The sequence below is a fragment of the Equus asinus genome, chromosome 5, assembly GCF_041296235.1.
Source record: "Equus asinus isolate D_3611 breed Donkey chromosome 5, EquAss-T2T_v2, whole genome shotgun sequence".
Lineage (NCBI taxonomy): Eukaryota > Metazoa > Chordata > Mammalia > Perissodactyla > Equidae > Equus > Equus asinus.
In genome coordinates, this window is record NC_091794.1 from 77,257,920 (window position 1) to 77,282,210 (window position 24,291).

Sequence of the window (24,291 nt, forward strand, 5' to 3'; positions counted from 1 at the left end):
TTTTTATATCAGGGAGATTACCAACTAAGATATAAATCAAAAGATTTTTACGTTCTGTATTTAGAGCTGTTTGTCTTTGGAAAGCTTTAGTAAATACTTTCAAATATCTTGTCACTTTTAAGTAAATATTTCTGGCAGTATTGAACAACCCCTTGGATTTAAGAGGCATCCCAATGAGGATGAAAAAGATATTTTATTTCCTCTCTCTACCAGATACTAAGAGAGAGATGTGGGGGAGCTGACTTTGGTAAGATTTCTTACCCTGAGCTAACTTCTGCCAGTTTTCCCAGGATCCCACCTACAGGCTCCAAGTGAAGTTTAAAGAAGAGAGTGTCGCTCTGGTATTTACCAAAATTTGGCAACATTTTCTATTAATTTTAATTTTAGTTTCCCTTGGCTATTTAAGGGAATAACATAGCAATTGACCAGGAAATCTCTCAGAGTCCTATCAACTCTGGGAGGGGCCTATATGAGGGGGGCCCTCCTTTGTAGGTAGATATAAGGCCACTAACTTCACAACTTCATTCACAGTTTTGTTCCAAAGTCTTGACAAAGTGCTGAGAATGGTGGACTCCTATCCTATTTTCTGCCTTTTTATCAATCCATTAGTCTCAGGAGATGGTCCATTTACAAAAACTTTTGAGGATCTTCCCCAGGTTTAGGAGATTCTTTAACTATGGCCCTTAGTTTAGCCTTTGACCAAGGAGTGAAAGATACCTAAGAAAGATCACCTGCAGCCTCAGGTGGTCTTATTTCAAGAGGTAACTGGTTAATAATCTCTTTAGAGTACAAAGGCAATTCAGACAAAGGACTACTAGAATGAGTACTCAAATAAAGGAGGATAGAGGGGGAGCAGTAGGAGTTTTATCAGCCTTACAGTCTTTTGTTTTAGGTGCCTTATATAGAATTAATTTTTCATTAGCTTTATGCAATGGATCTTTCAATGAAGCTATTTTGGAATTTTGAAACCTTTTGGAGACTTCATCATGCCAATGAAAATAGGTATCCCACTCTGTTTGTTTGAATTGGGAACCCTTGCTTTCAAGTGCACTTCTTAAATGATCTAATTAGAATGTTCCTCATGATGGCCATTGTAATTCTAGGTTGTTTTTAGTAAGATTTTGCCATTTTTATAGACATTTATAGCTTCCAGGTCTGTAGTTCTTAGACATAAAATAAGCTCATATGCCAAAAGGTCATGTGCTCAACTCCTTGGAATTTAAGGGTCCCATTCTTTTTTAATTAAGCTTCTGAGTCTCTTGGAGTCAAACTAACGCCTCAAGCAGATGTGCTGCTGGGTTGGAGATTGTGTGGTGTTTTACAGTGTACCTCATTGCATGGAAATTTTCTTGAGGTTAGTGGGTGACCAAGTGTCAATCTAACCCATTCTGTGACTAACTTATCCTAACATGGGAGTTTTGGGGTTAGGTGGTGAGCACTTTAATAGCTATTAAATGCTCAACCCATGCCCACCAATTTTTGCGGCTTTTAACTTCCGAGATCCCTGTTAACAATAGCCCTTAGCTCGTGTGCACAATCACATCAGTGGTAACAAACAAGATGTTACTGTGGACCGGCCAGTAGAAGACCTTGTGCATACCACCAGCAGTTCCCAATGGGGAGCTGAGGATTGGGGAAAGGATTCAACCAGAAGACCCCAAAGAATGGAGACTTAGGACTGACTCCAAACAAATAGAGAACTGTAGCTGCCATCAGCAGTTCCCAACGCAGAACGTGGGGACAGAACAAAGGGCCAGGTTTTTTCCCTCAAAAATGGGGAATTGCAAACTAAACTACCAGCAGCTCCCATCATGGAACTGGGGACTGAACCAGCAGACCCAACAAATGGAACTATGGACCGAACCAATGACTAAGGGCTTAGGTTCCAGGTGGAACCGTCTGCTAGCTCAAACTGACCTGCCCTAGACTTGAAAGGCAATTAGATCAGGCTTCTGTGACAATGCAGTTCTTGGTTTAAATGTCACTTCCTCCAGGAAGCATTCCCTGACACACATACCCCCCAGGCCAGATCAGGTCCCACTTGATTTACTCTCATAAAAGAAATGAAGCAGTGTTTCTGTTTTATTGCACTTTTAACAAGTGTTTTTGTATAACTAGGCATTTGATGTCTGCTTGCTAGCAGAGTGAAAGCTCCATTTAGCCAGAGACGCTCTCTGATTGGTTACCCTGAGCATACTGTGGGAGGAATTCAATGTATTTATTGGAGCGAGGAGGGATGGAGGAGTAGGCAGATGGGGGAAGTGGATGAGGACTTGCAGAACAGCAGAAAGCTACAGGTTGAATATAAACTGCAATATATTTGACCTAATGGGCACTAATTAAGATCATGGCAGTAGATGAGATAAATGTTAAGAGAAAAAGGCAGGGACTGACTGGGGGATTTCCTGTTGGGGACAAGAGAAGTGATCAGGAGGGCCAAAATGGGTTCACTGGTAACAAGTCGCCCATTCCTCCACTCCACAAGCCTTCGCTGGGTACTCACCGAGTACCAGGCACCACACTGGACATACAAGGGCAAACTCCACACAGCCCTGCCTCCAAGTGACCTCAACTGCCTAAGGCACCCAGGTTCGCCACTCCCAATCTATGTATGGAAAACTTGGGAGGGTCCAGCCAGGGCTAGTTGGGAGGCTCAGGACTTGATTTCAAGGGTCCTGAGTACAGTAGATCAGATTGCTCTGGCAGGTGGTCTGGAGTGACACATGCCAGGGCTCCTTCCTTGGCCCTGATCTGATCAATATGTATATCAATATATTTATTGGTGACTCGGATGAAGTTGGAAAGTTCTAGCGCTCAGACTTGTGGATGGACAAGCTGGGAGGAGGAGAAAGAGTTGGCAAGAGAGCCAGGATCCCAAAGGCTCTCAATAGGCTGGAGCCCTGGGATGACCCTAAAAGATGTCTAACAGGGACAAATGGCATGTTCTCTGGCTGTGTCCTAAACCCTAATATCACAACCCCGTGGAGAGGAAGGGAGGGTGGACAGAGACATGACAGACACTCCCTGTAAACAGACATCAGCAGAGGAGCAGTGCATGGACATTGCTTCTGTCCCCAGTGATTGTGGTCACCTGGCACAGAACCTGACACTCAGAGGGTGTTTAGTGCACGTTCTTAGGATGATTGTGCAAACAAGGAAAGTACACTAAGTTTAGAGTCGGGCATGTGGCTTCAAATCTTCAGCCTTGGACAAAACAGCAACCTCCTCTGAACTTCAGTTTCCCCATCTATAAAATGGAGGCAACAACGCCCATTGTTTCTAAGACAATGGATTATCATCTCCACAGCCTAGGAGAAGCTGGATTCTATTAAGTCACAGTCCCTGCTTTTGAGCATGACCAGAAGCACAAAGAAGCCCTTTCAACACAGTCTGAGAGTTGTAAGAGGACGACAACCCTTGCCTTGGATAGGTGGGAGGTGTTTAGGTGAAGACATGAGAAAGAGCATTCCAAGAAAAGCAAGCATAGTCAGCAGACAGCATGGTGGTGGGAGGTGTGCACAATGTCTAGAGCACTGCCTGAGGGCCGCGTGCCCACAATGTGGGCACTTAGGAAGGGGAGGAGACCAGAGTGGTTAGCAGCATGGTCAGGTCAAGCATGGCCTTGTAGGTTATATCCAGAGTCTGAACTGAGCACAGTGATACTAAAGGTTTTAGGCGTGATCAGCTTTGCACTTAGAAAGGTCATCCAACACCCATATGAAGCACAATTGGAGAGCAGTCCGGAGGCAGGGGAGGCTGGGCAAGAAGCTGTGGCAGTGGACACGGGGAGCGGGGTATAGGCTGAGAACAGTCACATGACTTAGAGGGTCTTGAGGCCACTGGACTGGTGGTGGGAAGAGGTGGTTGGCTTATGCTATCACTCCTCTGTGCCTCAGCACCATGGGACACCAAGAAGAGCTGGCTGCATAGGCTATAACGTTGAGTGACCAAGGTTTCTATTCTAATTCCCTTGCTTCTAGCTGCTAGACCTTGGGCAAGGTATATAACCTTTTTGTACAAATGGGGACAAAAATGCCTACAACAGGGTTAACAGAATGACATAATAACTATAAAGTGCCAGAAGGTAGATGGCTCACAGTAAGTACTTGATAGATATCATTCAGAATACCCTTCCCCTTTTTTCTGATCAAAAGTCACCTTAGCACTCCAAGTATGAAATGATTAGGGTCTTCACTAACACACCTGTCTGCCTCCTTGCCTCCTTTCACTCAACAAACATCCTCCAGAACGAAAGCTCCAGGAAGACAAGAACCTTGTCTGCCTCCTTCATCACTGCAGCTCCAGCACCAGCACGGAGCCTGGTCCCTAGCAGATGCTCACTAATGTTTGCGGAATTAACTGAGTGTCTCACAGGCACCACTCCACATGCCAAGAATACAGTGATGAGCAAGACAAATCACAGCTCTCAGGAAGCTTGTTTGAGCAGAGGAGACAAAAAAAAACCCCGTATGATTCCAGATAGTGATAATGCTACAGAGTACAAAGGGTGACATGTTAGAAAGTGTCAGGGAAGCTGCTTTACAAGTGATCAGGGAAGGGGACACTGGAGCCGAGTGTTCCAAGCAGCGGGGACAGCTAACAAAAGCTCTGAAGCAGGGACCAGCTTGAAACAATCAAGAAACCACAAGGTGTTCATATGGCTGGAGCACAATGCATGAAAGGAAGAGACACCCAAGATGAGGCTGGAGAACTGGGCAACGGCCACGTCCCACGAGGACACAAGGAGGAGACTGGCTTTTATCCTCAGCAGGATGGGAAGCCATTGGAAGGTCTTAAGGAGAGAAGTGACTCAATCTGATCTATACTTTGTATGGAGAATGGATTGGGGGACAGGCGAGGATGGAAGCAGGGAACCCAGCTGGGTTTTTGCAGTGTCCAGATGAGAGGCAGCGGCTTGAACTAGAGCACAACAGTGGAAGTGAACGCAGTGGATACTTACTTGCTGCAGTGACCACCTCCCCTGCTCCTCAGCAGCATCTGACCCCCTCGTCCACCCTCGCCCCCAGCCCTGACCACCTGGAGAGTAGATGTGTTTGTGTCAGTGTCCACCACCCACAAGCCCAGGAAGCTCTCAAGGATGGGAGTCAGGCCTGGTCGAGCTCCAGCACCGCTCAGCATAGGGCTGGGATGGCCATGCTGGAGCTCCAAGGGTGAATCAATGACCCAGTGAAGGAATGAAAGAGATGCACCCCCACTCTGCAGCCTCATGTCTCAAAGCACAAGAACATCAGTAACCAAAGAGAGAAATGGGGCAGTAGAGGGAGGAAGGTGAGACAGATGGCAGGCAGTTCTATAAAAGGGCACAGCAGTTACGAGGAATCACAGCAAGGTGCAGCAACCACCTGGTCATCCCAATCTGGGTGTCCACGTGGTTGGGCCCTCTAGTCAGCCCTGAGGTGTGGGGCCTTGTGTCTGCCCTAAGACTGGCCCCACCAAGACAGGGATGCCATTGGCAGAGAACGCAGGTGCCACTGGGCATGCAACCATAAAGAAAGCCCCTCCGGAGTAGGAAAATCAGGATGCAGGAGGCCTGGGGAAGGCAACTTGCCCTGATAAGAATTTGAAGTAGGCCAGGTAGAAGCTGGGGACCTACCCTGCCTGAGCACTCAGGCTCAGAAACATTTCCAGCAAGCAGGGGTGTCAGGGCTGGGGCCAGGACAAGCAAGGGAGCTCTTCTAGCAGGGCCAAGAAGCCCCCAGGGTCTGTCACAGACCAGCCACCCTTCCACCCGCCAGGCAACACAGTCCAGTAAGAGGCGAGCTGGCAGACTGGGCAGAGGTGACACTGAGGTGAGACAGCTCACTCCCATCCCAACTGTCAATTCCCAGACCACCTCCCTCTCCACCCCTGGGCCACAGCTGTAGCGCAGGCCTCAGGCCCGCTTCCCCAGATTGGGATCATGCAGCAGCCTATCCCTGTCCAGGCTCTGCCCTTCCAGTCTACTCTCCTTGCTGCACCTGTGTGATCCTTCAAGAGCTGCCCTTTGCCCTTAAGACAGGATTCAAGTTCCTGAACTGGGCCCCCAAGTCCACCTTGATCTGGCTCCCACCTATATCTCTGCTGCTTCTCCTGTGCCCATTTCCTCCATCTACCAAATTCATCTTGGTCTTTCAGTGTACTGTCCCTCCTCCCTGAGATGTCCTCGTCCCCTAGCTCAGTCACTGGGAACCTTGTAGATTCAACACAGGTCCTCCTCCTTCCCAGAACAATCCAGTCCTTGGTCAGGCCTGTCAGGGCTCTCTAGCAGATCTCTTTGTCTCGTGCTTGCCTCCCAGGCCTGTGGGTTCCTCTCACCAATGGCACCAGCTCAGGGCCAGTACGCCAGACTTCCTGCTGCGCTGCGCTGGCCACTGAGGACAAAGATGTAGCAACAGGGTCCCTGCTGTCAAGGAGAGCCAGTGTGCTACGGGAGGCAGACCCACCCACAGATGCCCACCACACAGGAGAGACTGGGAGGAAACAGCCCACCTACTCCAGGGCTCAGAGAAGGGAGGGGAGGCCTTCTGGAGAAAGAGGGATCTGAGCTGGGCTGAAAAGAATTTAATGGTAGAGGAGCAGAAAGGGCATCCTCGGCTGAGGGAAGGAGGCAAGGAAGGAAGAGGGCAATGTCTAGCAAAGCAGGGCTTCGTCTACTGTGGGGAGTGCCGCGGCTGCACTCTGAGAAGCCTGTGTCCGCTCAGCAGGTGATGGAAACCAGGGGAGCTTTTGGAGGAGACTGACATACTAGAATCGGGCTCTAGAAGGTCAAGTCTCCAACCCCCAGTACCCTAAAATGATGGCCAGAAAGGACACAGACCAGGAACCTTTCTTGATTGTTAGTGGGCCTTTGCCCATGTCATACCCACTAGCTGCCACATGGGAGGTCAGGGCAGAGAGAAGGGACCAGAGGGGGAAGCAAGGTCCAGACTCAAGGGGTCTGCACTTCCTGTAGGGGACGGGGAGAGGGGGATGTGGAAAGCTCTGCCCTAGGCTGAACATCTCCTCGCAGGGTGGCAGCTGTGCCCTGACTAGGCCGGGTACAGATCGAGTGGGTCTCAGGTCCTCCGGAGCCAGGCAGGCAGGCAGAAGTCAGGCTGGCCGTTTTGCAGGGGTCATCAGTCTCTCCACCTCCCGCATGAACCGCAGACACAACTCTTCCTGCCAGGGCAGAGCCACACACTGCACGGCCACAGGCAGCCCCACACTCTTCTTCATGGCCTGCAGGGGACACAGGCATCAGGATGGGAGGGAGCGAGGCAGGACCCCACCCCAGGCCCAGGCAGCACCCCAGCCGGAAAGGAGGGCAGCACAGTGGGCCAAGCACAGTCGTTAGGGGTCTTGGTTAAGAAAGACAGGCAAGGACTACACACACTTACACTGCTTCCTCCACGGCAGCTAGAGTTGGGGCGCAGGTGTAAGTACAGGGGAAGGGGGTACCCACAGGGGCCTGGCCAGGACCCATGGCCTCACCTTCTGCAGCACCTTGTCCCAGATGTCCCCAAAGTAGCCCCTGTAGTGTTCCATCTGGGCCTCGTCCTCGGCGGTCACCGTGGTGACGGGCACCACCCCCGCTGGGAAGTTCAGGCAGTTGTAGAGCAGAGTATAGCTGACAGCCCCTGAGACACAGCACAGGTGGCTGGAGCTGGCAGTGACCTTCAGTGCCAACTGTCCTCTCTACGCCTCAGTCTTCCACCTGTGAAATGGCAGCCTGCCTCCACAGACAGGGAGAGGCTCTCTCCCAGGATGGAGTCTTAAGTGAGTGACAAAGCCCAGGAATGCAGATCAGGGCAGGGGGAGAGCCCGCTGATGCGTCCCTGTGCCTGTGCCTGTGCCCAGGCAGCTTCCCCCACCGGGGACACTGCTCCTATTTTCTCACCTGGACTTCAAACTCCACCTCCCCAAACCACAGACTCCAACTTGAATAGTGCTGAGGACAGGGAGCTCATTCCCTCCGAGGGCATTCTACATGATATCTGTCTCTCCAGTCAGCCAGACTGTGAGCCCCAGGGGTGCGTCCCTCCCCCAAGGCTCTTCTTCTACTTCCCAGCTGCCCTGCAGGGCACAAGGCTGAACTCAGGGAAGAGAAGAGACAAGTGGGCGTGTCAGGGGTGTGGCGAGGCAGCAGGCCTCACCTGTGGCCCTCCCTGGGGCATTCAAGTCCATAGCAGGGCCCAGCATGGGTGTAAGCAGCACATCCAGGTCCAGCGCTCTCCACTGTGCAATCACGGAGTTGCGGTACACCTGGGGAAGACACCAGCACACCAGGTGGAGCACTCAGATCCAGCCCATCACATGCACTCTCAATACAGGGACTGTGGCAGGGGTGGCTCTGGCCCCAGCATCTGCCCCAGGATCTGAACTGAGCCACACTGGAATGCAGTTACTTGGGACATGCAGGCCTGGCTGCTTTCAGGGGGCATCAATTGCTGTACCTCCCACGTGAACCATGAACATCATTCGTCCTGCGAGGGCAGCACCAGAGGTGTGAAGAGGCATCCAGGACAGGACCCCCAGGATGACCCAGCCCCCAAGGACAGGCACCCAGGCACGTGAGGGTCAGAGAGCAAGGCCCAAGCAGACCAGGCCAGGGAGCGGAAGGCGGAATGACAGGCTGCTCCAGAGGATCAGCAGGACCAGTGGCCCAAGAGACCCCACCGATAAGTGGCCTGTCCAATTCCACCCCGACCCTGCCCTACCCTAGTCTAGGGGCTCTGGCCTCACCTCAATCTCGTGTTGCAGTTCCCAGAGCTTTCCAGCCGACCTGGGCAGAGGGAGTGAAGTCACAGCTATAATGGTCGCAGCCGTGAGGATGAGCAACATCAGACCCCTACGTGTAACACCTCCCAGATCGCATTCCTCCATGGACCCTTCTCAACTCTATGGGAGCTCTGAGGGAAGTCGTGCAGGCCAGAAGTTCAAACCCCTAAGTTCATGTCCCATTGAGTCCCCAGGAGGGACTTAGGCTGTGTCACTTAGTGACTCCACAGCAGAGCCAGGACCAGACCAACCTGATTCCTATCTACTCTTAGGACACAGGGAAGGCCAGAGCTGTCACAGGTGCTAAATGGCGAGAGAAGGAGCAAGTTCACAAGACGTCAGGGTCTGAAAACGAGTGTTCAGTCCCTGATTTTCCCGATCCAGCCACCGAGGGGCAGGTCAGACCCAGTGCAGCTCAGTTCAGTTCCGATCTCTAAGAGAAGCATCTCTCACGGTTCCCCAGCATCCCCCTCTCCCCTGCTCCACACCAACTCTCCCTGGTCCTTTCCACCCATGCCCTAGCCAGTACGTCTTCTCCTCTCCACCCTCTCCCATCCTGTTCTCTCCCTCAGGCCCTTGCTGCCCAGCCAGACCTGGACCTTGCTAAGACAACTTCAAGGTCCAACCTGAAGGCCGACGAGGTTGCTACTCTGCTTGGGCCACTGCCAGCCTCCGAAGCGACTTCCCTCATCTTTTCCTGTCAGAAACCACTTGGACCCAGGTCAGCGAAAAAAGGGGCGGGCATCTGGGCATAGGAGATATTCTTACCGAGACTTCATGCTGCTGAGAAAGGCTGCCAACCTTGGGAGCTGCAGAAGGACACAGAGTCAGTGACTCAGCTTTGAGCCAAGTGCTAATAACAATCCTCTTCAGGACAAGCCACCCATGCCTCCTCCCTCTGTCCCTCCCCCCAGGTCCCAGGCAGGCACTCTTTCAGCATGGGAGCTGGCTGAAGATTGAGGGCAGCGGGGAGGAGAGGAGTCTGGGTGGGAGCTGGAGAGAGGAGGCCATGCCTGCCCAAACTGAGAGAGGCTAATGGGAGGGGGAAGAGCCCCAGAGGCCCCCTCCCAGACCAGCCCACCCCTTCCACACCCTGTGCCCTCACCAGAGGCTTCAGCAGGAAGGCCAGCAGTCCTCTAAGCCATCTGGGCAGCTTCAGAATTGACACCAGGTCCCCCAAGCAGGGGTCCACGAAATCACCTTTGCTGGGAGACAAAGGGTCCAAGTCCAGGTACTCCCACCCCGGCATCCCTCCCAGCTTACCCCCACCCACTGTACCCCACATTCTCTACAGTGACCCATCCACCTCCCTGTTCATCAGACTCCAGTCACCACTGGTCTCCAATCCCTTCATCTGCCTCCTTTCAAACAAGTGACTTGTTCCTGCTGCTCTTGCTTTTGCTGCTCCCTGAAGATGGACTTGTTTCTGCCTGGGCTCCACCCCACACCAACCAGAGCTCCCCAAGGCAGGACTCCGTCTCTCCCTCCCCAGCAAACTCAGCTCAGAGCAATAAGGACTGAGGGCAACACCTCCCTGGCCCAAGCTGGATACCGAGAGCATCCCCTATCAGTGCTGACACCAGCCTGGAGGGACATGCGGTGCAGTCCAGAGTGGGCCGCCACAACACTTATCTTTGAAACTGTCTCCAGCTCTAGATCTCAGGGAAAGATCTCAGGTGGCTGACCCTGGGGCCTCATTCCCAGGGCCAGAGTGAGCGGTAGCCCCTTTGGAAGTCCAGGCACATGACCAGGAGGTACCTTCACAGGCCTGTCCTCTGCCCCTGTCACCTTTTAAGGACTGAAAACATCCAAGTGGAAGCAGCTTCTCTAAACCGGAGCTCTGCAAAGTCCCTTAAAGTAGGTCTGGTCCAACCCACCCACTTTACAGAAGTGAAAACTGAGGATCTGCTCAAAAGGCAAAGACGTGGCTCAAGTCAGAAAAGCCTGGAGTCACAGCAGGATGTCTAGACCCCTCCCCTCCTGCTAGATCCTGCCCTTGTCTCTCAGTCTTTCCCAGATAGGCAACTCCCTGCCCACCTCCTACCTCCCAACAAGCTCAGCTCAGGGCCAATCCACGGATGCTCACTCCAGCCTCCCCTCATGCAAGGTACCTCCAGGCTAAACCTGTAGTTGGAGAGGCTGCGAGGTGCCTGCCCAGGATGCTCAGAACTTCATGTTCAGCAGAGCCCTGGCCCTCATCTTCCCCTAGACTGCCCTGTCCTGAGGGTCATAGCACCCAGCTGCTCTCCCTGGGTCCACCCATGTCCTGATTCCACTGCAGACCCCGAAGCCCAGCATCACTCACAAATTCTGTAGGAAGCTACTGCCACCGTCACTGAACAGTCCACCAGTCGACAGGTTCTCCAGAGCGTGGGGGATGTTGCTCGGCAGGAAGGGAACCAGCTGCGGGGATTGAGGGGTGTAAGGCCCCCAGACCTATAAACTCTTGGTCCCACCATCCCCATGCTGCCCAGGCAGCCCTGAGGATGGACTGGACCAACTCTGCCTGCACAGAAGCCCTCACTGGAGCCACAAAGGCAGCCTTATCGGCCCATGAAAACTCCCAGTAAAATGCACACCATGAGAGAAGTCTGGAGCCACACATAAACTTGTCTCAGATGAGCAGACCAAAACCCACTGGCCCACCACCTCAGGGCCTGGGAACCTCCGGACACTGTGCACCACTGCTTGTGGTTGACGAGGCCCTCTCGATGCAGCGCTCACACATCCCCAGCGCCAGGCTGGGTTCACCAACAATCACTTACCCCAATACTCCCAATCAGCTCCCTAAATACTGGTCCCACAGCGACACAGTTCCCATCTCCAACCACAAAACAATCAGAGTGTGAGGATGCCAGGGAGGAGTGGCAGCCATGGGTAGCAGATAGGCTTCCCTGAACGAGGGGCCCTGCCAGGACTTCCGGGCTCCCACCACCATACCGTGTGGCCAGCAGCCTCAAGGCTCTGCTTGGTCTCCAGCAGGGCCCGCCTCATGGCCGGGGTGGGCATGGTGTAATTGTCAGTTTCATAATACCCCACACGCAGGGGCTGAGAGCTTGTGTAGACCTGGGGGAAGAACATGGGAGTCACGGTCAGGTCAGGGGAGTGCAGCCCAAGGCAGGGCTCCCAGAGATCAGAGAAGCTACTCAGCCCCAGAAACAGCTGTGAGGGCGCAGCCTAGATCCCCTGAAAACCAGCCCCTTCTGACCTGACCCTTTCATAAAACCCCTTCACGATGACTCCGCAGGTGGGCAGAGCAAGGAGGGGGATTTCAATTCGTCATAAGAGGAAACTGAGGCATCAGGTCTAGATAGGGAGATAGGCCCAGAGTGGGGCTGGGACTTGCCCAAGGCCACCCAATGCAGAGTGACAACGCTAGGTCCAGAACCCAGGCACCCTGTCTCTCAAGCCAAGGCTCTTCACTGCCTGTTCCAAGATATAAGTCCTGGCTCCCACAATAAACTATTCCAAAGCTCAGGACAGGGAGCTCACCGCCTCCTCTCCTCCCTCTCAGGAAGGGCTTCATGAACCACTAGGTTCAGTTAGAACATCCTCCTCCGCTGGGGAGGGGGCACTCACCCCGCCCAGCCCAGATCTCCCGCCTGCCAAGGAACACTAAGGCCCACTCGCCTGTCCAGGGGCCCTCGGCCCTTCCAAGACAACTGGGCTGGGTAGGGACAAGAGGTCTGTAGAGGAGAGAGACCTGCCTGACTGCTGAGAGGTGGAGCTTACTCACACAGCCTACTGTCTACATTGCCATGACTTTCCCGTTCCACTGTCTGCATCCATCTAACTTGATGACTCCTGAATGCATTGTACATAAAGTATAAAGCACTTTACTGTCGATTCTTGAAAGACCCATCAACTCTTCAACAGAATTATCAAGTGACAGTTTATAGCTCAACATTCGTTGAAACCCTCACCTCAAAATCCGCACCCTGCTGTGTCCACCGATCCCAAAGTATTACATCATGACCCTTACAAACCCCCAAGTTGAAAACCCAAAATCAAAATCTCAACCAACATCCCAACTTTGCCCCTCCCCCCGACCCCTCACCCCCGACCCTGGTGCTAAGGCTCTGTTGAGGCAGCACTCTCCCTCACCACAGAAAGTAATAAACTCAGCCTTGTCTGATCAGTAGTCTGTTTTGGTGACATTTTGGAAAGCCGGCATTCGACACTGCCCACAGATCCCAGCTTTCTCTGGGAGGAAGACAGCTCCTCTTTTAACTGTCCTTAACTCACTCAGCCTACATGCCGAGCATCCTACCGGAGGCTGGGGATAGGGACATGAATACAGTCATGCATCGCTTAAATAACAGGGACACAGTCTGAGAAATGCGTCGTTAGGCGATTTCATCGTGAAAACATCAACGAGCGTATTTACACAAACCTATACTACACACCTAGGCTATATGGTACACTGTCGTATATGCGGTCCAGACAGAAACATCGTTATGTGGCACATGACTGTACTGTAAGAAAGGCTCCTTTTTGCTGAGGGTCAAACACAGATGAGGGACAAGAGTTCTCCCTCAAGATGTTCTCGGGCTGGCAAGTGGTTTCTCAGACAGCGGCAAGAGGCTGGGGCCAGAACGTGGGGCGTTTCCTCAGAAGAGGTTCCCCACCCGCCAGTTTCTGAGTTTCTAAATGCTGGCAAGGGTTCCCCCTGGTGGCTGTCTGCAGAGCAGCAGCTGATCCTGGTCTCAGGCCCCGGTGCAGGGGTTTTCCTCGAAGGCCTGCCCACACTGCCTGGGGGCTGCTCTCGGTGCTCAGAAGCACGAGGGATAACCGAATCCGCCCCTACCCATGCTCACCTCCTCCTTGAAGGGCAGGGGGGGCACGGTGGGGTCCAAGCGGAACATGTCTTCGCACAGCAGCGCTCGCAGGCACAGCGCCAGGCTCTCCACATCTCGGGCCATGGGGCCAACTGAGAGCTGTACTGTGGGGTGTGGAGGGGAGGGAAGAGAGATCACCCAGCCCCAGTGGGCTCTGGAGCTGGGCCCAAGCAAGGGCTGGGCCATGGCCCAGGAGTGTGAGCAGAGACAAGGAAGGAGGAACTCAGACCTAGAGCACCCCAAGGAGAGGCAGGGGCAGAATTGGATCAGGCAGACCCCCTCCTCCAGGCACTGAGGGAACAACAGATCTCACCTGCCACCTGTCCATAGACACAGCCTTTCAGGCCACTCTTGCTGAATAAGAAACACAAAATGTCGGCAACAGGAAACAGCCACCCACAGCTCAACCCCACACCCATATGGCAGCTCCCAACTCACCCCACTTTGAAAACAAGGAACCAAGGCCAGTGGTACTGTGACAGTCCCTCCCAGCAAAACCCCAGTGAGGGAATCCCTGCCTGGAGCCCAAAGAGGTGGGACGCTAGGCCAAGCTCACACAGCCAGAGGCCCAGAAGCTCCCTTCACCTTACCTGAGGCGGTTTCCAGTGGGCTTGAGGCCACAGATGCCACAGAAGGCGGAGGGAAAACGGATGCTGCCCCCGATGTCGGTGCCTAAGCCCAGAGGGGAGCCTCCAGCCCCAATGAGGGCCCCCTCGCCCCCCGAGGAGCCACCTGGGCTCTTGGAGGACTTCCATGGATTGATGGTCTGGCCGAAGAGGGGGTTACTGCAGTCATAGCTGGAGGAAGCAGGAATGGGTCAGCCCATGTCACGCTGGCATGGGTGCCCCGGCCCCCGCCCTGCAGCCCTGAGGCCCAACCTGAACATGGACTGGGGGATGTTGGTGTGCACGAAGGGCACAGCGCCCTGCAGCTTCAGCACCTGCACCACCACGCTGTCACACTCTGCTGGTACCCCCTCATTCAGGCTCAAGCCCAAGGTCGAGTCCTGGCCCTAGAAGGCAGGATGGGCACCGAGAGGGACATGGCTGATGAGTCAGGGGCCTGTCAGCAGCCCCTCCCACCACCATCTCCCTGGCCAAGGCAAGGCACATCATGGTCCCCTCTCAAGACCTGTGGGCCTAATACTTCCTCTGAGGGCCCAGGGGGACCCAGGACACAGGGCTGGCTGGCAGGGGTGGAGGGTGGGGGCCTGAGACGACGGCAGCACATACCTTGTAGCTGAAGCACTCCTTGAGGCTCACAGGAACACCATAGAGCAGGCCCTGCCTTGGGGCCTGGGACAGCTGAGTCTCACAGTCTGCCAGGTAGGTGGTCACACAGTTAGTCCCTTTGTTCACTTCCCAGGCCTGGGAGAGGGAGAAATGGACACAGGTAGAGTGAGGCTGGCCTTTTGGATTGTGGTAAAACATACATAACATTAACTAGGCCTTTTCCAGAATACCCAGGGAAAGGTAGCCAGCCACCAGAGCCAGGAGCACAGGGGATAACCGAGGGCGAGAACCGCGTCCAGCTCACTGGGGACATCTGGCCCCAGCCTCACCCTGGTTGTCTCTGGCCTCCAACCCAAGACGGAGAGAAAGTACTCCCAGGACCAGGACACGACAGTCAAAGGAGCAAGATCCTAGCCTCAGATGCCCCCCAAGGGATGAGCTGGGAGGAAGATAGCCCTTGGCCACTGCCCCCTCCTCCTCCGAACCGCATCCCTGCCCAGTGAGGCAGAGGGGTACTAGACAGGAGCAGATCCCCATCTCAGGTCACACTGGAAGGCGGCGCAGAGCAGGGCTAGCCCCAGGCTCCAGCCTCCCAGAGCCCAGCAGCGTCTCTGCCCCATGCCTAGCCTGCCTCTGCCCCAGCTAAACCTCCCCTCTCCCAGGAACTCTCTCTGATGCTCAAGCCACGTGGAGGAGGGACTGACTGATCCCAATTGCAGTAAGGGGTGGGAGCTTGACTAAAGGGAAGGATGCACTAACAGTGGCCATCTGCCGCGGGGTCTTTCCAGAGCCCTCAAATCACTCAACACGGCCCTACGAGAGGGAAAGGTCAGGGCAGAATGGGGTGCAGCCTTCGGTAAACATTCCTGTTCCTGTGAAACACCTGAGGAAAAGGGGTGTGGGCCCTGTTGCCACACTCGGGCACACCAAATGTGCCCATGCAAGAAGGAAGGAGGCCAATCTCTAGCCAGAATGCTCTCTTCTGGATGATAAAAGAACGGTGGGAACTTTTTCAGGGAGTTGGGGCAGGAGCAACATGTCTGCTGAGACTGTTTGTCCTCTCAGCGCACTCCGCCCAGGGGCTTCCAGGCCTTACTCCACAGGCAGTCTCTCACCCTCTGCCAGCTGCCGTCACTCACACCACTGGCATACACACCCATCAGTCACCAGACACTCATGTCCACCTGCTTAGTGGTCACACTCACTATCACACACTCTCTTTCAAGAAATCATACAGAAGTCACACTCATAAAGCACAATTCTTTCTTTGCTTCATTTCCAACATTTCTTGAGCACTAACTATATGAAAGAGCTAGTGTTCAGCACTGAGGTGCAAAGACAAACAAGACAATCTCTATCCACAAAAAGCCCACATTCAACATGGAACAAAGAAAGACAAGGCAAGCCCTGTGACGCGATGAGAAATGCGCCGTTAGAAAGTGAACACTGAAGAGGAAATCCTAACTTGGGCTGGGAGGGAAGGAGAGTCAGGGGAGGCTTCCTGGAGGAGGTGACTCCTCTCTGAGCCCTGACTCAGCGCGGGGAGCCTGCTGCACCAAGCAGGGCAGGAAGAGGGAGAAGAGCCTTCCAGGTAAAGGGAACCTCATGCAAGCCACTGCAGAGCATGGCAGGCCCCAGGTGCCCGGGAACTGCCAGCAGCTGAGCTGCTGAGGCCCCAAGTTCCAGAAGGCCTGAGCCAGGGAGGATGCTGGAGGTGGGGGAGCAGCAGAAGAGCAGAACCTGAAGAACTAGAGACCTGAGAGGGCATCTGGCCAGGAGGCTGGCACTTGGTCATGGAGGTAAATGGTGGTGGAGGACCAGGGTGGCTGAAGGGGGGTGAGGACAAGAGAGTGAACTAGTGAACTAGAGAGAGCTATAAGAAGAGAACAGACCAGACTTGGTGACCGACAGGGTGGGGGCGGGAGAGACAGAAGTCTGGGCTGAAAGCCAGGTTTCTAGCTAAGACAACATGCTCAGTGTCCCCACCACCACACACAGAGTCAGCCTCTCTTCCCTCTCACTCCCACCACACACACACACACATACACAGTGCTGTCTCCTTCCCTTCCTGGCAGGCCCTGGCACTATGGTCCCACCATGGCCCTCAGCAGGACAAATCCAGGCCAGGTTTCCCCTACAGCCTGTGCAGAGAGGGAGGGAGGAGCCAGAGGATTACCAGCAGGCCTTACCTTTCCCACATAGGTAAAGAGCGCGGCTTCTGGGGACAGCTCCCCACCGTGTAACTTCTGCACCAGCTGAGGCAGCGGCAGGGCCAGCAGCGCCTCTGAGTCCAGGTCGGGATTCTGGGGAGACACCTCAGGTCAGCCCTCCACTCCCCACACACACTGTGTGCCAGCAGCAGACACCTGTGGCCCGAGGCCCAAAGTCCCCACACCCACCAAGCAGACGCTCACTGTCACATGCCAATCCATGACAGACAGGCCCGCCCCCTGCTCTGACACCAGAAATGTGGCCCAGCCTGGGTAGGCCCTTGCCACCTGTAAACCGTACAGATACATATCTTCGAGAAGCTTCCTGGAGGGGGTACCCAGGAGAAGCTACATCAGGCTGATTATTACACGGTTACAAACAACGACCAACGATGGCTGCCTACTGTGTGCCAGGCACCATGGTGGTGCGCTCTGTTTTGATTAAATCTTACTACCATTCCCATTGCACGGATAAAGAAACTGAGGCTCAAAGAGGGAAGTGCGCTGCTTAGGACCATACAGATAAACTACAGTTCTCTGTCCACTCAGCACAGGCTGCCCGCTGGCTGTCCACCTGCACCTGACCACCCAACCCTGGCGGGGGAGGGGAAAAACAAGATCTCGTCCTGAGTGGTTGGGGCTGTGGCTGGAGGTCACACTCAAGAGAGAGGATTTTTCATTCATCCACAGGATTAGGTGTCTACTCCCTACCAGGTACCACAATAAGCTGGGGATACAGCCATGAACTGTATATAATAAGGCATGTAAAATAAGTGAACTGTATCATAAGGTGCATCCGTGTGCTGTGGAGCTTATAGAAGGAGCAAAGTTGGGGGTGAGCAGATAATTAATAAGTAAACAAATAAGAATTTTAATAATAGGGGCCAGCCCAGTGGTGCAGCGGTTAAGTGCACATGTTCTGCTTTGGTGGCCCGAGGTTCGCCAGTTGGGATCCCAGGTGCAGACCTACGCATCACTTATCAAGCCATGCTGTGGCAGGTGTCCCACATATAAAGTAGAAGAAGATAGGCATGGATGTTAGCTCAGGGCCAGTGCTCCTCAAGAAAAAAGAGCAGGATTGGTGGCAGATGTTAGCTCAGGGCCAATCTTCCTCAAAAAAAAAAAAAGAGAATGTTAATAGTTAGACATAGCTTTAAAAAAATAAAACCATGTACAATGAGTGGGCAGCATGCAGGTAGAGGTTGATCAGGACAGAGCTCGCTGAAGGAGGAGGGACATCTGATCCGATGCTTGACTGCCAGGCCTCGAAGTCTCCCAGAGTCATCGCATTAACCCACTTGCTTCCTCCTCAAGGGTATTGGACTAATTATAGTAAACACGGCTAGACGAGGACATCTGAGTCACAGCCACCTCTACCCTCCTCTGCTCTTGCCATAGTCCCTAGGGGCCTCCTTGTTGCCAAATCCAACAGATACTTGACTCTCTTTATTCTGCTCTGTGTCTCACTGAGATGCTCAAAGGTGCTGAGACCACACAGCAGCTCTCTTCAGTTTCCGCTTGGGCATGGACATTCTATCCTCCTTGCGGTTCCTCCTGCCTCTCTGCTACTTCTGTCATCCACTTATTCAGTCAGTCAACAAACATGTTCTCAACCTCTATTATGTGCCAAGGACCTTGTGAGAGGCTATGAATTTAGAGGCAACCGAGACAGATGAGTCCTGCTCTCAGAGAACTTACATTCAAGAAAATAAACAGGTTTACCAACAATGGACAGATCGTGGTAAGTGTGAGAAAGCAAACAAGCAGAGCACTATGATGGAAACAGAGGGCTGACTAAGATGGAATGGGCAGGGTCTCTGAGGAGGCGACATTTCAGCTGTGATATGAAGAATGAGAAGGAGCCAGACGTGGGGAGAAACAGAGGCTCCTTGAGGTTCCCCTTCCCTCTCCGATGCTGGGAGAAGTCATTCTTTCTTGTGGCTTCCACTCCACGCTCTCTAGGTATCCCAGAGCCTCCAGATCCTCCACCCAGCCTGACCCAGCTGAGCCCCAGCTGCTCCCATGCCCCGATGTGCTTCCCCCCGACTCCCCCACTTTCCACGGGGAGGCTCCTCCTCCATGTCCCCTCACTCAGGAAGGGCGCTGCCATCCATCCAGATGTTAAAGTAAGAAAACAGGATCATCCTGGATTCCTCCGTCTCCCTCCCACCCACATCCGGTCAGTCACCAGGCCCCCCAAGTAGCTCTGGGAAACGGCCACCTCTCCATCTGCTGTACCCAGACCCTCAGCGGTGCTCCTCCCTCGCCCCCTCGGTCACACAGGGGCCACCTAACTGGCTACCCTGCCCAAGGCTTGCCGCTCCCACCCACGCTTCCTGTGAGGCAGACAGTGCAAAGCCCAACCACGCCTTACCTCTCCCCTAAAAACCCCCATTGCACCACCAGCTCCAGAGCATGCTCCAAGAGGCGCCTCCAGGCCGCGGCCCTGTCAAACTCCTCTGCACCCCTCAGTGCAACACCACCCACTCACATCCGCCACATGCCCAGAGCCAAGCACCCACCACACAGACCATCACACAACCTTTGTACCCCGGCCTCACTATTAGGACACTCTACCCCCCACTGAATTTGTTAAATGGATACAATACTTACTTGGGTTTTTTTTATAATGCAGGGAGCTACAATGAAGAAAAATGGATCCCTGGTCTCTCCCCCACCCCAACACACTAGGTAACCCCTGGTGATATATTTTTTTTAAAGATATACAAAATGAAAAGTGAACATTCCCCTCACCTCTAAATGGGACCACCTTGTCCAGTCCCTCTGCTGAAAAGGGAACTACAGTTAACAGTTCCTTTTTTTTTTTTTTTTTAGATTTTTTTTATTTTTTCCTTTTTCTCCCCCAAAGCCCCCTGGTACATAGTTGTATATTCTTCGTTGTGGGTCCTTCTAGTTCTGGCATGTGGGATGCTGCCTCAGTGTGGTTTGATGAGCAGTGCCATGTCCGCGCCCAGGATTCGAAGGAACGAAACACTGGGCCGCCTGCAGCGGAGCGCGTGAACTTAACCACTCGGCCACGGGGCCAGCCCCATCACCTAACAGTTTCTAATGAAACCTCACAGGAAAAAAAAATGTTTATGAGAAACCCACAATGTACGTAATTGCCTGTATAGATTCTATTTTTGCACAAAGGGGTCATTCTACACACACACTACTATATTTTGCCTTTCTCACCTCACAGTGAAAATAGCAAGATTGCTTTATGTTTTTTCTGATTGTATACATATGTGCACACTGTTAAAAAAGAAACCTGCCTGACAGTATGGGGAAGAAAGTGAAGATCACCAGAGAGCCCACCACACTGGTAACTACCACCGACAGTCTGGTCACCACCATTTTCCATCTCGCTACAAGGTGCCCACTGAGTCCCTGTGCACCTCAGCTAGAAGCCACCAGCAAGCTCCCCTCCGTTCTCAGCACACATTTTAATTCTTTCCTATGTTCTTCTGTGGTGACAGTGGATGACATCATTGCTAACAGCTATTTTTAAGTCTTACTAGTTATCAGGCAGCTAAGACATTTTTTCTTTCACAAGACACCAAAAGAAGTCTGCACCTCCAGGAGGCCGATCTGCGAGCAGGATGGAAATTCACTTTGTGTGCAGAATGCAGGGGAGTGTACACATAACTTCACCTAAGCGTGTGGCTATGCTGTATGTACTCTCTTTCAAGGGAGGGACACCAGAGCTGTCATGGAATCACTGCCCCTCCTCCCTCTGTTTTTCTCCCTCCGAAGCACCTACTGTCCTAATTTCAGGCATCCTAGATTGTCCTCCCTGTCTTTCTCATTCTCCCTCACGGTTTTGATCACTTCTGTCCTATTTCAAGAGATCTCTTCCATTTGATCATGTAGGCCACTGATCCTGGTCTCAAGGAAAACCACACTGACCTTCAATTCATCTACTGAATCACTTTGTTCTAAGGTCAAGTTCAGGATGGGCTTGGAGAAGGCCAGGAGATGGAACTACAGGTCAGATCCAGTTGAGGGAAGTGGCATTTGGAAGCCCAGTGGGATTTTGACAAAAGGGGTTGCAAGAGACATAGGAAAAAGGCATTGTGGATAAAACCACAAGTGCACTGGCACAGCTGTTGTGTCCTATCTCTTTCGGCCAGAATATCCTATGAACCGTGCTCCCTCTCCTCAGTCTAGAGAATATTGAAACTCTTTCAGGGGGCAGGGTGGGAAAAAACGGGCCAAGGGGTGTTACAGGCAAAGCCTCACCTGGTCAACAGAGAGCTTCCAAAAACATGCCTCACTCCAGAACTGCTCTAGAGTCTAGAGAGAGGTGGGCCAGCTTGTGATGGTTGAGGAAGTGCTGAGGATTCCCGTGCCCCAGCACTGTCTTAGAACACAGGAGGGAGCTGGGCTCCCAGCTAGCTTTGCCCAGAGTCTCTCAGGCAGGAGCTGCTGGATTCTCTCAGGGCCTGCCCAGTGCCCTGCTCACCTCAGTGCCCCCTGCTAATCGGGGCTGAGCTGAGAAAGCTCCAGAAGAAAGGCTGCTGAGACAGCCTCAAAACCCGCCTCTCAGTCATCCAGCAACCCCAGAGCCAAGCAAAAAGGTGCCTTTCCGCCAGGCAGGGAGGAGGAAGGAGCTGGTCCCAAGGCTGGGGCTGAGTTCAGCTAAAAGCCCACCTCCTACCTGCCCCCAAGGCCTACAAAGCTATTGTCATCAGGATCCCACTCCTTTACTGACTGCTCAAAACCATGGGGCTCCTGAAATTACTCTCCCTTTGTTCTCCACTGTCACTGGAACACTAAAAGGTAAATTTCTCTACCGAGAAGGGTCAAGCCTTGGTGTTCTGAGGCCAGGCTCTCTTGCCTCATGGAGGGTATGTAAACAGCTTTTTGTATTTCAGGGTCGAAACTTCTACCCTGGACGATTCAGCTCTCAAAAATAATGAAAGGTGGTCGCTCCAGGGGGACGCTGTGTAGACGCTGATGTTTGGAGGTGAAGTGAGGAAGATTTCTACCACCTTCTACCCTTCTGCCATCCCACACCCCTGCCAGCCCGTGGGTTCCTTGTGAAAAGGAGGGGAGTTCTGTAGGCAGGAACTGTGGGCACATCCCTGCAGCTGCCTCCACACAGCTCCTGGAGCTGACAGAACTCAGCTAGCTGCACAAAACGACTTGGGGCCTCCAGAGCAGCCGAGGGGCTCCATGCTGAGCTGGGGGTCATTGCAAGGATCCCTGAGCACCGCACCTGGGAGCTCAGCCGGAGAAGGAGACCTAGACAGTGAAGAACCTGTGCTCAAGTAGGGAAGTGGCCAGTTTGCATTGAACACCTGAAAACTGAGTGATGGAATTTTCAGCCAGCTTGAGGAGAAGAGGCTGGAGCCAAATACATTTTGATTGGCACCCAAGGCCCGGTCTCCCTTCCTAATCTCTCTCCCCTGCTCCTCTTCACTGGAATGAGGTTGGATAGTCCCACTGGGCCTCTCGATTCTAGTTACATCTCTGCCTCAACTCAAAAATCACTTACTACAGCTGAGCACCTGCTAAGTGTGATTTTCTGTGACTCCCTCTCTGTCTCCCACCTAGGCACATCCTCCTGACTCCTGCTGTCCCCATCACCTGGAATGTCTTCCCACCATCAGATCCAAATTCTTTCAAACACTCCCAGCAAGTCTTTCCTCCTTCAGCAGGTAAGAACATCTCCCAGAGTTCAGCATTTTGACTTCTACCTGGGTTCAGTGTCTCACACACCTGGAGGAAAAGCTCCCTCTTCTGGGCCCCTCTTCCACCGACACACACAGTGAACTGATCCAGAGGACAAAAAGCTTGCTCGGCAGATCACCCAGCGAAGGGCTGGAACTACCCCTGCTCATGGAAGGGGCTTGTCGGGGTTGGACACCACAGCCTGGGCGGCAGGTGCTGGGGAGACGTTCATTCCAGCCCGGCTCTGCCAGTAACTGCCTGTGCACTTAGGCAAGTCTCCTTCGGGCTCCCTCTTTGAGTCCTGAGGCACAAATCAATGAGTTTGAACTGTAAACTCCCCGGCTTTCCTCGGCCATCACTCAGTGATTCCAAAGTCCTAAACTCTAGCCTCCCGTTGGTTCTCACCCTTGCGTTTTAGCGTTCTAATAGTGATCTTGAGATTCTTTGGCACGGAGCAAAGCTCCTCTTTGACCCAGTGCAGCGAGGGCCTCCACAACCTGCCCTACCCCTTTCGATTCCCTTCCTCCCCTTAGCCCCACCTGGCTCAGGAAGAGTACAGAACGCATCAGGGCGAGGAGGGGCTCCGAAAGTTACAAACCTGCGCTGCCCGCCACCTGCCCCTCCGAGCGCGCCGCGCGGCTTAAAGTGCCGCTGTGGATGCCCCCCTTCCCCCCGTACCCCAACCCCGACTGTCACCTGGAGCCGGAAGCGCTGCGCAGCCTTGTCCATGTTCTCCAGGGCCGCTTGCTGCCGCTGTCGCGCCCGGGCCGCCGCGCCCCGGGCGGTCCGGCGACCGAGCCAGCGCAGGACCACGGTCGTCGCCACCAAGCAGCAGGCCAGGGCAACCCCGGAGGCGCCGGAGAGCGCGGCCCACAGTTCGTCCAGCATCATGGTCTCCCGCCGCCGACCGCTGCCGAGAGCGACAGCTGAAGGATCAGCACGCGCCGATTCCGCCGCAAAACTCGGCCTGGAACGCCGGGATCCCGGGCCCGCCTGCGTGGGAGGGGCGGAGCGGCGGAGGGGCGGGGGAGCGCGCCGTTGCCAGGCAGCGGGCGGGAGGCCGGCGGCGCGCAATGGTCAAGGTCAGGCCCTGCGGCCCGGCTGGGGTCGCTCCCCGCGTCTTCCCACCCTGAGCCAGGCGGAGCAGGAGGGACATCCGCTTCCCGGGGGGCGCCCTCGGAAGTATGAGCGTAGCAGCCTCCGCCACGCGCACCCCAGAATCCCAGAGCCCCAACTCCCGGAAGATGCAGCTCAGCCCCAGCCCTCCGCAGCGACAACTGGGCTCGCGAACCTGATTAGTCCCTGCAAACAGTCTAGCGGCATCTTTCCTGGAGAGTCTTGCGTGGGGGCCGTGCACCGAAGGGCGCCCACCTCTCCCCTGCGTGGGGCTTCCAGGGCGCCAGCCCCCTCAACGGACACAGGAATTTTATCTCAGTGCTCCCACCTGCTGCCCCCTCCCCTTTCCCCAACGCTGGGGGGAAGCCCGTGTCTCTCGCCCTGGGCTCTTCTTTATGGCCAAAGCACTCATCACTTGACCTTTTGCTCAGCCACCTCCCGCAGACTGGCCTTCCCAGGGTC

General features: G+C 53.9%; 1 protein-coding gene across 1 annotated transcript; it reads right to left on the reverse strand.

The window, feature by feature from the left end:
- Positions 1–2,065: 2,065 nt before the first annotated feature.
- Positions 2,066–24,291, reverse strand: FAAH (fatty acid amide hydrolase). The gene is made up of 15 exons (XM_014827894.3): positions 23,410–24,291; positions 17,017–17,130; positions 14,828–14,962; positions 14,474–14,607; positions 14,186–14,392; positions 13,909–13,949; positions 13,575–13,699; positions 11,698–11,823; positions 11,063–11,160; positions 9,863–9,962; positions 9,526–9,566; positions 8,722–8,761; positions 8,133–8,241; positions 7,471–7,616; positions 2,066–7,218 (listed from the first exon to the last, which is right to left on the reverse strand). The coding sequence occupies exons 1-15, from the start codon at positions 23,602–23,604 to the stop codon at positions 7,090–7,092; spliced, it is 1,740 nt and encodes a 579-aa protein (XP_014683380.3). The 5' UTR covers positions 23,605–24,291; the 3' UTR covers positions 2,066–7,089.